Source organism: Myxocyprinus asiaticus, chromosome 20 (genome assembly GCF_019703515.2).
Source record: "Myxocyprinus asiaticus isolate MX2 ecotype Aquarium Trade chromosome 20, UBuf_Myxa_2, whole genome shotgun sequence".
Lineage (NCBI taxonomy): Eukaryota > Metazoa > Chordata > Actinopteri > Cypriniformes > Catostomidae > Myxocyprinus > Myxocyprinus asiaticus.
Window position 1 is genome coordinate 5,020,773 of NC_059363.1, and position 13,640 is coordinate 5,034,412.

Below are 13,640 nucleotides of genomic sequence, written 5' to 3' on the forward strand. Positions count from 1 at the left end.
TGCCTAAGCTTGACCAGATAATATTTCTGAAAGTCTGGGTAACACTTTACGAAAAGTTTCCATCATTAACATTAGTTAACAACATTAGTTAACATAACCTAACAATGAACAATACTTTTACAGCATTTATTCTTCTTCATTAATGTTCATTTCAACACATACTAATACATTTTTAAAATCAAAAGTTGCACTTATTTACATTAGTTAATGCACTATGAACTTACACAAGCCAACAATGATTAAACTGTATTTTTATTAACTAACATTATCAAGGATTAATTAAAGGAATGCTCCGGGTTCAGTACAAGTTAAGCTCAATCAACAGCAATTGTGGCATAATGTTGATTACAACAAAAATGCATTTCGACTCGTCCCTCCTATTCTTTACAAAAAAGCAAAAAGCAAGGTTACAGTCAGCCACTTACAGTGTAAGTGAATGGGTCAATAAAAGTGCATTTGGCCAATTTTTGGTGGATTGAAACACAGAAATGTGAAGCTTATAATTTTGTAAAAGCACTTTCTTCTATTAAAACTTGTGTATTATTTGAGCTGTAATTGTTTAAATTGTCATTTTTTCCAGTCATTTTAGAGTTTTAGGGTTTGTTGACATTACATCGACATGGTAGATAAAATTGGCTATAACTTTACACAGAAAAGGTTAGTAAGTGATTTTATCACACTAAAATCATGTTTACACTCATATTGTGTATGTCTTGTGGCTATACTTTTGAGAAAGTGAGTAAAAATGGGCCCTATTCACTTCCATTGTAAGTGCCTCACCGTAACCTTGATTTTTGCTTTTTTTTTTTTTTTTTTGAAGAAAAGGAGGGACAAGTCCAAATGAATTTTTGTGGTACTCAGCATTATGCCACAAATGCTGTTGATTGAGCTTAACTTGTATTAAACCCGGAACATTCCTTTAATGCTGTAACAAATAGATTGGTAATTATTTGTTCATGATACCTAATGCATTAGGCCTAACTAATGTTAACAAATGGAACCTTATTTTAAAGTGTTACCAATGTTTGTTACACATTTTTGTAGAAAAACTTCATTAAATTACAATACAAGCATAGGATTTTTTCTTAAAGTTACAGAATTTAAAAGGTACTGCATAACAGGAACAACCTATCCATTTCTCCCCAACACACCCTTTGAAAAGCCACAAGACAGGCAAATCTCCAATATGACAATGCCGTCGTTAACTCAAAACTCAAAAGCTCAGTGCTGGGCCCATCTGTCCTTAGACTCAAGGTGTCTGGGAGAAATTGCTTTTGTTGGAGGTGGGCATTGGTTATTATTGTGTATGTAAGCTGCTCCGGCGGGATCGAGTAATTAGGATCCTGACATGGCATCGGCGAGCGAGCTGAGTGAATCAAAAATGAAGTCAAATGAAAGCAAATTTCTCAGAGGAGGTAGAGGAGAACTCAGTGCACTCGCAACGCTAATTTTCCAGAGCTCCTAGTTAGGTTCATTTCATTCCTCCCAAATGAGCAAAGCGCCTGAGCCCCGCTGCTTGATGCCCGCCCAATAAATGGAATGAAAAAGTGACACATCTTTCTGTTGATTTGCTTGTTTATTATCAAGGGTAGCTTTGATTGAGGAGCCGTTTACATTCATGGAATTGTCTGACCTTTCTAGAGGCATCTGCTGAGTGGAGAACACGCAACCAGTGCGCTTCATAAAGTGTCGAGAAATGAGCAAAAAATCAAAGGCGTCTGTTGGAGATTTTATTGGCTCGCTCATTCATGGCCACGTACTTTGCACAATAACTGATCTCCGGCAAGCCAATGTAGCCAATTTTCTCAAGCACCGAGAAGAAATACATATTTTCTTTCTATCTGATTTGAAAAGCGTGTACAAGAGTTCCTAATCACAGCTGAAAGCCAGCACAAACATTCTGAAATAGAAAGACGCCAGTTTGAAGTGTCTCCTGTTTATTGCAGTCGTGTTGATTAAACTGTTTGAAATGGGAGAACTCTGTTTAATAGTTTTGCAAGTTTATTATTTGTATAGTTTTGGAAGTTGGATCAATAATGTTGTAGTTATTGTTTTTGTAGAGGTTGCAGCAATAACACACTACTAATATGTGTCTCATGAAAGGCAGACCTAAAATATGTATGAATTTCTTTACAAAGCTAAAATTTCGATAAAGATTCGAAATCGAAATGGATGAGTTGAACTGGATAGTGAAGGAAAAGCAGCTAGGCAAGTGTCGCTCAAACATGGGACTCCTGTTCATGGGACATACTGTTTAAAAAGCATCTCAGGGTGCACCTCATGAATCTGGTTGTGAGAATAGCTACTTTGAAAAAGCTACAATATAAGATTTGTTGGACATTTCATTGGTCACAAAATAGGTCCCATGCTTCCATTTGCATTATTTCATAGTTTTGATTACATTTGACACTATTATTCTAGAAAGGATGAGTTGGTGTGTTCAGACTTTGGATTGGTGTGCGACACTGTGACTTTGTGTTGATGGTTTCTCATTGTTTAACTCTCCTTTGGTCATCTTTGTATTTGTCTCAACAGGTCGAGGTCCAGCAGAGCTATCGAGAGGCCCAGAAAGATGTTTTGGATCAGATGAGAGTTAAACTGAAGAGTCAAGAGTACTGCTCCAACAGCAGAAGTGTGGATTTCACCCTTTTGTCCAAGTCTAACAGGTATGATCTGACATATGTGAGAAATGTAATTGAATGCCCAATATGTCACTGTCTTGCAATAACAATTGATCAAACATAAAATGGATTATGCAAGAAATTGCTTAAGATGTCTTTTGGTGCTGAGTGATTCAAAAAGGAGATCGATCGGCTCATATCTAACCATGAAAATGTGATTTTAAATTGTTCATGAATGTTATTAGAACATGGCCCAAACATAATTTTGAAAAATAAGAGGAATTCGGGACATCAGGCTAAAAGGAACGTTTTTTCGGATGCGAAGCAAGTTATTACAGTTTGATGAAAGATTCTGAAGATTTAAAAAAAAAAAATGTTTTACTTTGGAATAACATGCACCAATGAATTGTTTTAAATGTATATAGAGATTTCGTGTACTACACAAGACTTTTGATTATCAACATAAAGTCTGGTGTGCATTGCAGCTTATTCTGTCTGAGAACCTTCCACTTTGACACAAGATTCTTCTTTCATATGTAACCTTGGGTATTTTGTTTTCACAAATATCTTGGCATTTTATCCATAGATTTGGGCTACTTTAAGGACTTTGTAACCATTTTTTTTCTCATGAGATGAGGAAAACATTATATAGTATATATATATATTTTTTATCCTTCCAAAAATGACTAATCTCTTCTTTTGGAGGAGCATTTGTTCTCTATACTCCTCTCACTCTCCTGATCCACTAAAGTCATGAATGTTAACAGCAGAGTCCGGACTGGACTCCTCGCCTTGGCTCTGAATCAAACATCGTTTTAATCCTTTTAAGCTTCCCGTTCTAATGATTTATTTTGCGGTAAAAACCCATAATGATCCTTTGAATTTTAATGTGGGTCTGCCTGCTCAAGGATTCATTGTTTTGACTTTTTGGCCCTTACCTTTGCATGAAAACATGTCTTAAGGGAGGAGCTGTCGAATTCTATGGCTTCTGGTGCCTTTCTACAGCTCGCCGGCCTCATCAAGCTCCCAGCAGCCTCACATCTGATCAATGTTGGGGTGTGACTAACTAAAAGAAGCGACACTACTTGTTTAACTGCATTTTTCAGTAGCATGACAGTAGTTCAGCTGTTTTCAAAAGAGTGTAGCTTTTCCAGGAACAATCTACCTTTTCCAACAAGCAGCGGTGTTGCGTCACAAAATTCATTTTTGTAATTGGGCACGCAGCAATAATGCTGTGCAAGATGAGGTGATAATTATTTATCTCTCAAATATGTAACCTTTGGAAGTGTAAAACATTGAAGTGAATTGGTTCGTTTAGATTCATGCTAATGAACAGGTTAAACTAAACAATTAACAGACTCACTAATATGTAGTGTTGGAAAGTCTTTTTTTTTTTAGTGAATCAGTTCGTTCGGATGGTTCACGTAAATAAACCAGTTCACATCAATGATTTACTGATTCATTAGAATCTGCAAAAGTCACTGTCTTTTTTTATGTGAAATATTTCTGTAAATAAATAAAAAGCGGGTTTATTTCATTTTTTATTTTTGTTTCATTGGTTATATTTAGTATAAATATAACCAATTAATATGCTCATTGTTCTTTTTCATATGTAAGCTTTGGAAGTCCAAAATATTTAAGTGAATTGGTATGTTCGGACATGAACCGGTTAAAGTAAATGATTCACCAGTTCACTTATATATAATGTTTCGAATTCCAAGTCATTTTAGTTTATCGATTCGTTATGATGGTTTCTGTTAATGAACCAGTTCATATAAATGATTCACTGATTCATTGTAACCTGCAAATCTACTGCATCTTCAGTTAAATAAAAATCATATTTTTTTTATATTTAGTATAAATGTACATACTTTTTCACATATAACCTTTGGAAGTCTAAAACATGTGAATGTAAGTGTAAATAAACACACACACATACACACACATATATAGTGTTGGGAAAGCGAGAATTGTTCACATAAACGATTCACTGATTCATTTGAAAGTCACTGCGTCTACTTTTCTTTTTTTGTGGAGTGGTGGTGGCGTAGTGGGCTAAAGCACTAAACTGGTAAGAAGAAGGTTGTTGGTTCAATCTCCACAGCCACCACCATTATATCCTTGAGCAAGGCATTTAACTCCAGGTTGCTCCAGGGGGATTATCCCTGTAATATGGGCACTGTAAGTTGCTTTGGATAAAAGCATCTGCCAAATGCATAAATGTAAATGTAGATCAGTACTGTTCTATTACTAATATCTATCTTGTAGTTATTTATTAAAAACGTTTTTCTTTAGATAGCTACGATGTAGTTAGCTATTTATTGTTAGTAGCTTGTAGTGGAGCTGACTACTTTTTAAAGCAGCATCTTGACTGTAGTTTTGCTACCTGATTGAGATGGCTCACCTGTCATTCAGGAATCAGAAACCCTCTCCAGGAGTGAAAAATAAAGAAGATCATAACAGACAGCTGTGAAAAAGAGATGTTAAGTCCCATGCATTAGGTACCAGGAATTAGCATCATAAATTAAAGAGCTCTTTCTATAAAACTGTCACTTCACATGATATGTGAGGGGTGTCAATATAGCTGGCCAACCTTTCCATGTGAGACTTGGGGTGAACTGTGCTGCAGGTGGGCTGATGAATTAAAACACCTTCCCCCTCTTAGAAAGGTGGTGGTGGTGGTGAGTGGGGATCATGTTGACATTAAACGGATTTGAAAAGAAAGAAAGACAGAGAGGCATATATTTCAGTCTCATAGGAGTGTCAGTCCGATGTTGACCTGGGTGAGCTGGTTTCAAACGGCTAACATTTAATGCATGTTGACAAAACTGCTCCATTCACAGACCGTGGGTAGAGAGAAGCATAGTTAGAGGTCTAAAGGACAGGTGGGTAAATCTCATGAAACCTGTCAAGCACATGTCTGGGTCATATTTCACTCCAAAAAAACAAAACAAAAAAAGGAATTGTATATTATTTAAAGGTGATGTGTGTAATTTTTTCAATGTTGAAACACTTTTTAATATGCCAGCTCAATATGCAATGACAACTTTTCGTAGGTTAAATTCCCTAAAAAGTGTAAACACTGTTATGCTACCAGAACATTTCTATTTTTTTGAGCACTTTTATTACTCTTTTGTTTGTTTGAGCACCTCAACCAGCTCAACATAGCAACCCTGGCTCAACCAGTTTGTGGCGGAACTGTTTGCTTGCCTCACCAATGGCATACAGGGGAGTACACAGGAAACCTCATTGCAACCCTGTAGTTACTGAACGGCAGGGGCGTTTCTAGGACTTGAGGTGGTTCGGGGCTTAGCGGGAGCAGGGGGGTGGTGGGAGGGTTCTTGTCACATGAACTTCAAACAAAATGTAGCAATATTATTGCGTAGCCTACATTTAAAATTACATTCGGGGATACAGTCAAAACATCCGGAAAAATGACCTGGCGACGCCGATGCTGTACAGTATCTATATATATTTATAAGTATTTATGCATAATGGTAGTTTTTGTTGTACTGCCTTAAATTTATTTATAATTCACCCTGTTTATGGATTTAATTTACACCCCCCCCCCCCCCAAAAAAAAAACGAATCTATTAAATTCTATTATTTTGATTTTTTTAAATAATAATTTTTGAATAAATTATTATTATGTATTTCATTAAAATGTATATTAAGATTAAGATATTAAGATTGTAGGTCATGGCAGTATTGGTTGTACTGCCTTAAATTCATGCTGATTTAATTATAAAAATATAATTTATACATCATGGTTGTACTGCATTACATTTATGCTGATTTATTTGAAAAAAAAAAAAAAGTAAAATAAATCTATTAAAATCTATTGTTTTTAGTTTTTTTTTAAATTTTACAATAATAATTTATCATAATTCATTACTAAATTATAATATACTGTATTATTATAGTGTATTTCCATTACATTTCTATTATTATCATTTAAATGGTAAAGTATTTATAGATCATGGTAGTATTTGTATTACTGCCTTAAATGTATGCTGATTTAATAAAAAAAATAAAACAAAATTAAATGTACGTATTTTAAAAGTATTTCACTGTATTTAATAATTTATTATTAAAACTATAGTTTATTAATATTATTTCTTTCTTTTTAATTTCTATTAATATTATTTAAATGGTAAAGTATTTTAGGATCATGGTAGTATTTATTTTACTGCCTTGATATAATTTGAAAAAACCTCACAAGTTTAATGTCTGGATACGTGACAGCAATGAGAATATTTTTATTTTTTTTTCATTGAAATGTGACTTAAACAATCTTAAATCTTTAAGACTTATACAGTTATACACGAAATATACAGTAACTGCTTATTTTTTCCTTTTAAATTTCAGGTTAAATGTGACCTGAACGTGTTTTTGTGAGATTCATGGTCAGAGGGTTCACTCTTGAGGGTGCTTGTGTTAGAAAGGATGTACAACTTGTTGTGTTCACAACCCAAAGCGAGCGAGAGGAAAAATGATGCTGACAGATCAAAATCCCATGATGCACGTCTGCTAAATGGATCTCACATTTTTTCTCCTGCTTGTTTTTCGTTATTTGTTGTTAATGTTGTTTGGATGCCCCCAGAGCTTATTTTACAAGCATTTAGATTTATGTTAGTGAGGAGAAAAAAACGACCACGAAAAACAATACAGTATGCAAGAATACAGAAATATGCTTGTCTGTTTAACTCACAAAAAGCATATTGAGTTTTAATATCAGTCATTGAGTGCAGCGCCTGAGGGAGTCTTCACACTTCTTCTGCACACGTCTGACTGTTTCTAATTTGCTGTCTTTGCCGTTTTGTTCTGATCAATGCATTGCATACAAACACAGCTCAAATGTTCCACGTACTCCCCAACGTCGTTTTGTTTAATCAGCGCCTGCTTGGAAATGCTAATTTGCACCACCATCCTTGTTGAAATTTCACACGTGCTACTGCTTTCTTGTTTCTTTTGTGTCTGCTCTGAATTGGAATAAAAAGAAAATGTTGATTTCTCTTCCACCGTTTTTTATCGTTATTTGTGTAACTTCATTCATAGCTTTTTTTACTTCAGGGACAACAGGACTGCTTGAAAAGTGAGAGGAAGGAAAATGGTGCTAGTCTGACATAACTGTCAAAGCGCTCGAAAGCTGCACAAATTCGAAACAATTTTCAGGCTAATGTTTATAAATCTGTGGCCCTCCTGCTGAGGCGAAAATCTAAGCAAAGTTTAGACACTAATATGTTTGTTTGTGCATGTGTAGTGATGTTTGTGCATTTATGAGTGTGCGTCTAGCCTGTATGGCTATAGTGCAAATATATGCACATACAATCGTACTTGTTCTGTTAAAAAATATTTGATACACTTTCACAGTGGTGCTGAAGGCAGTGTTGAGCGATCAGGAGGTGAAGTCATGTTTAATTAAGATGTTCTGGCTCACGAGCCGTCACTCAGGTTAAAGATCCCTTGTGCTCGCCGACTCTTTCACACTTCACATACCCACGACGCACTGTGCCTCGGTGCACCGCCCGCTAACGGGCTAGTATAATTACCTCCACTTGTCAAATATTCACCCAGTAAAATATGTCTGCATGCAGCCTCCCTAGACCTCACCTGAGCCAGAAAAACAGTGAACAGGAAGAGACTACTTCTAATATTAGACAAAGTGTGCCTTGTTTTAAATAATTGTACTACATTTCCTTTTTCCATCCAGTCTATCAGAGTTTGAGGCTGAGTATCAGGAGCTCTGGGATTGGCTGATGGATATGGAATCCATAGTAACGGACAGCCACGATCTGATGATGTCAGAAGAACAGCAGCATCACCTGTATAAGGTGAGTGGGTGGAGTCCATCATATGGTAGGTGATGATGATGAGAATGATACCATTTCTTCTTCCCTGAAGTAAGAACAATAAAATTATGCATTTCTTTTGGGATTTTATGCTATTGTAATCTTATTTACATGTACATTTCTAAATTTTACCATTAGTTTGCATATACAAATAAACAAATGTTTTTGAAAAAAACAAAAGAAATTTGAACCACGAAAAAAATATGAAAATGTGACATAAATTGGAGGCAGATTGCTTCCATCTGGTGAACAAAATATAAATGGTATGAACATGTCATGCTAGTAACAGCCAGTAGATGGCTGTATACACCTACTCTATAGTCTGATGGCTTGTTGTAACCTAATTTTATTTACATATTATCACAAGAGATGCATTTGGATATATATATATAGATATTATCAAACTATTATTTGTCAAAGTTTAGCATTTTAAAATTGAGTTGAAGTGTCAGTTTTTGCAGTTAATGTCATTATGCTTGCAATCAAACCTGACCATGGTGTTACAAAGAGAAGACAGAATAATCATTTATCTACCAATAATTTTTTTCAAACATAAAAATTTAGTAAATGCATAATAATTTCAAACTTTCTGTGGTCAAAATTCATTTAGCAAATGTGTGTGTGTGTGTGTGTGTGTGTGTGTCTGTTAGATTGCTTTCATCAGCTTGAAAACAAAAGATTACTTGTAATGCCAACAATGACCAAAAAATGGCTGTAGAACTCCACTTATTGATGCCCTGGTTCTGTGTGTGTATGTTTGTGTGTGTGTGTGTGTGTGTGTGTGTGTGTATTCTGCATTGTGAGTGTGTTATTGTCTCACCCCTTCATTTCTGAGTTTGTGTGTGTGTGTGTTTAGCATTGTAACTGATTTATTTTTTGTATTTTTTTTGACAAATGCAAAAAAAAAAAAAAAAACTTTTGAGTTATAGTCTCACCAGTTCAATTTCGTGTGAGTGGGTGAGTATGTTTTGCACTGAGGATGTTTTAGAGTCTCACCCTGTAATTTCTGTCTGTTTTTCTGTGTGTATTGAGTAGTTTGGGATTATCTTGTATTATTATTTCTTAATAAAAAAATAAAATTAAAAAAAATAAGCATTGAAACAATTTTGTTTTCAAATATTATCATTTAAAAAACTTTTGTCCACCAAATCGAAGTCAGGTGGTAAAACTAACACATTTCTTTCTAACTAACTAACTAACTAACTAATGTTAACAAATGGAACCTTATTGTAAAGTGTTACAAATACTACATTATGTGAACTTTTTTATTTTAGTTAACAATTTATTGCCCAATGGAAGAATTTGTGGGATTTTTGTCTTTTTAACACATTTTAATAAAAGTTCATTTTTTAGAGAAACAAGAGAGAGGAAAACCGAAAGAAAGAGAGAGTGCAAAGACGAGATAGTACCTCACTCTGTTTACAGTCCATGAATTTTTATTAGTCCCAGATAAAGTGGCTTGTATTGTGTTAGGTCAGTATGTTTGTTCATGATTAAAACAAACTGATTTTGGTCCTTCGTATTGATTGCATGCCCACCCGCTCTAATAAAAATGTACTGGGCTTCCATGTTTGTTATCTGTTTTTTGCGGGGTTCTCTCCTGTGACGCGTTATCAGGACTGTATGTTGGATTGATCGGGAGAGGAGTACATGTTTTAGACCGAGTTGGGGCTGGGCGGCGTGCTGTTTGCCCATGCAGGGGGAGTTTATCATGGTGGAAAATGGAGGGGGGCGGGGGTGCGGCAGAAAGCCTGACTCGCCGGGAGGCAAAGACTGTAAATCAGTCTCATTTAGGCATTCTTTACCAGACTGATTCTGACACTCTTCATCCCGCAATTGCTCCGAGCATATGGCATATTTCAAAAGAGCAGATTGTGAATCATAAAGAAATTAAATTAATACCACCCCCCCCCCCAGGACTGGAAACAAGCCCTAATGATGAGAGAAATAACAGCGAGTCGGCGGCCCCCTACTCCTCTTCCTTCTCCCCCTCTCTCTCTCCCCTCGAAACCTTTGGAGGTCACGTTCAAGGCCAGAACTAATCTTCCCGCTCATCGGGCATGCTGACCCCACCATTAGTCATATCTTACAGTAAGAGAGAAAGAAATATCAGCCTGGTTTCTGCGTTTTCTTTTAAGTTCCATAAAAGACTTTTAGTCCCGGGGTGCATTGGGAATGGCATGCTACCATATTTCTTGTACTGTTTTTGTAGTATGCAGTATGTTTACTGCGCACAGTATGCAAGTTTTCGAAATGCAAGGAATGTCTGGATGAGCTGCTACAAAACGTGCAGCATGGGTCAATGACGTGATGCTCATTTTTTGTCTGGATCTAAAAATACAATTCACACAAAACTGTTTCTTGAATGCACCTCTACAATGATGAACATATTTTCCATTTCTGATTTCAAAGTCATTTTGATATTTTTTTCTGGGGTTTAAAGTAAAAAATGTCTGAGTGGGGTAACCGTTTGGAAACAGTCTAATTAAAAGCTGAAATTCCTGAAAACAGTAATGCTGGCATGAGTAGTTTGGGATAATCTTGTATTATTATTTCTTAATAAAAAAAATAAAAAAAATAAAAAAATAAGCATTGAAACAATTTTGTTTTTAAATATTATCATTTTAAAAACTTTTGTCCACCAAATCGAAGTCAGGTGGTAAAACTAACACATTTCTTTCTAACTAACTAACTAACTAACTAACTAATGTTAACAAATGGAACCTTATTGTAAAGTGTTACAAATACTACATTATGTGAACTTTAAACATTTGTTTTAAACTATATTTTCAAAAGATTTCTCATCTTTATCACCTTGGTCAAACACATTTGTCGTTTACTTGTGTACATCTAGAGTACAAGTTAGTATACTACGGAATAGCATACTACCACACTATTCTTACTACTGCATTTCTGCCAAATAAGTCAGAAATAGTAAGAGTAGTATGGCAGTCCCTTCATCTTGTGATATGTTAAGAATGTTTTACTGCCATCAGACTACTCATACTTTTTCTGCAGAATGCAGAATACTTATACTGTGCATAGTATGCACGTTTTCTGTATGCATAAAATACACGGATGACCTACTGCATTTGTTAAATTGTGGAGCATGCAACAAGAGTACACTACGTGGAATGCATTGCGCTCAACTTGACCTAATATTTCCAGTGTAATGAATGAACTGGAAGTGACATAATCCATGACTAACTATGTCTTTCTTCACTTATTTTTTCATCTCAATAAAATTATGATATTTTTACACAAAATTGGATTTAAGATACAAAGTCACCACATTCCGAGATGATAACTGGACAACAACTGCTGTTTGAAATGTTTATCATTGAATCGTTTTTACTGTTTCACATACTGCAAAAAACAGCATACAGTGTATACAAATATTCCATTCCAAACATAACCTCATAAATACAAACCGCCTGACTATTTCTCCTCAAAGATCGCCACCTTTCACAACAAATTGTAGTTTCACCGAAATGTACTCAATTGTTATTCAGTTCTTTTATAAAACAAATGTTGACATACTCTTAGCACTTTCGACCAATTAATGTGTAGTTTATCGTCTTTGTTTATGAGTGTTTGCTTCGTGTCAGGCATCAATCAGGTGTTAGCTTGTTAGCCACTCATGGGCTCAAAGCATCGGTGTGTGTACGGCTCGTTCGGCGCTCCTTTAGCGAGCTCTGGCACGCTGAATAGATCTTAGTGTAATGTAACACGCTCTAATGCACTTGCTGATCAAAGCCTGGCTTCAACCAAACCTTTATGTTCAAGCTTTATCTGTCATGCATGCACGTTGCCCTGCAGATGCATTTCTTTTCACTGGTTTGTTCGTTCAGAGAAAGAGAGGTGTGTCTTTGAACAGCAAGGTTTATGAGGCATTGTTATCTGTCTTTATGCATGTGAAATCAAAAGATCTGATTCTCTCTCTTTTCCCAGTTGCAGTCATAAAAGGTATTTCCCACTTGGCCATGTCTGTGTGATCTGTCAAAACCTGTAAAATGCAACTTCATTTGCTGTTTGGATTCTCAACTCTTCACTTGATCTCATCTGTTTTGATAGCTCATGCAGCGTCTCTTTAAAACGCCACAGAGCTGATTAGTGGTTCATTTAGTGAGATTTTGGACTCAGTTTGTTTTAGTTTAAATGGGTGAATCTCACAAAAATATGCCCAAATTTCCCCCCAAATAAATAAATAAATAAATAAATATATATATACACGTGGATGCCACGGAGAATAGCGTGAAGCCTCCACACGCGCTATGTCTCCGTGGTAACGCGCTCAACAAGCCACTTGATAAGATGTGGAGGCAACTAAGACGTGGAGGCAACTGAGATTCTTCCTCCGCCACCCGGATTGAGGCGAGTCACTACACCACCATGAGGACTTAGAGCACATTGGGAATTGGGCATTCCAAATTGGGGAGAAAAGGGGAGAAAAAAAACCCCGCCTGCCTAATATTGTGTAGGTCCCCCTCGTGCTGCCAAGAATAGTATTCTGAGATGATATTCTCCTCATCACAATTGTACAGAGCGGTTATCTTAGTTACCGTAGACTTTGTCAGTTCGAACCAGTCTGGCCATTCTCTGCTGACCTCTCTCATCAACAAGACGTTTCCATCCGCAGAACTGCCACTCACTGGATGTTTTTTGTTTTTGGCACCATTTTGAGTAAATTGCAGTTACAGTAATACTCAAACCAGCCCATCTGTCACCAACAATCATTCATGCGATTATCTAATCAGCCAATCGTGTGGCAGCAGTGCAGTGCATAAAATCATTCAGATACGTTCAGGAGTTTCAGTTAATGTTCACATCAACCATCAGAATGGGGAAAAATGTGATCTCAGTGATTTTGAGTATGACATGATTGTTGGTGCTGGGCTGGTTTGAGTATTTCTGTAACTGCTGATCTCCTGAGACTTTCACGTACAACAGTCTCTAGAATTTACTCCGAATGGTGCCAAAAACAAAAAACATCCAGTGAGTGGCAGTTCTGTAGATGGAAATGCCTTGTTGATGAGAAAGGTCAACAGAGAATGGCCAGACTGGTTCGAACTGACAAAGTCTACGGTAACTCAGTACAACTGTGGTGAGAAGAATACAATCTCAGAATGCACGAGGGGGACCTACACAATATTAGGCAGGTGGTTTT

The 13,640-nt window shown here is 36.2% G+C and overlaps 1 protein-coding gene across 1 annotated transcript in view; it reads left to right on the forward strand.

The window, feature by feature from the left end:
* LOC127411506 (A-kinase anchor protein 6-like) overlaps positions 1-13,640 on the forward strand; it is a 221,117-nt gene that overhangs the window by 130,596 nt on the left and 76,881 nt on the right. Inside the window, exons 8-9 of the mRNA XM_051647145.1 lie at positions 2,536-2,666; positions 8,335-8,455. Coding sequence (XP_051503105.1) covers positions 2,536-2,666; positions 8,335-8,455 — 252 coding nt within the window. The remainder of the gene's footprint in view (positions 1-2,535; positions 2,667-8,334; positions 8,456-13,640) is intronic.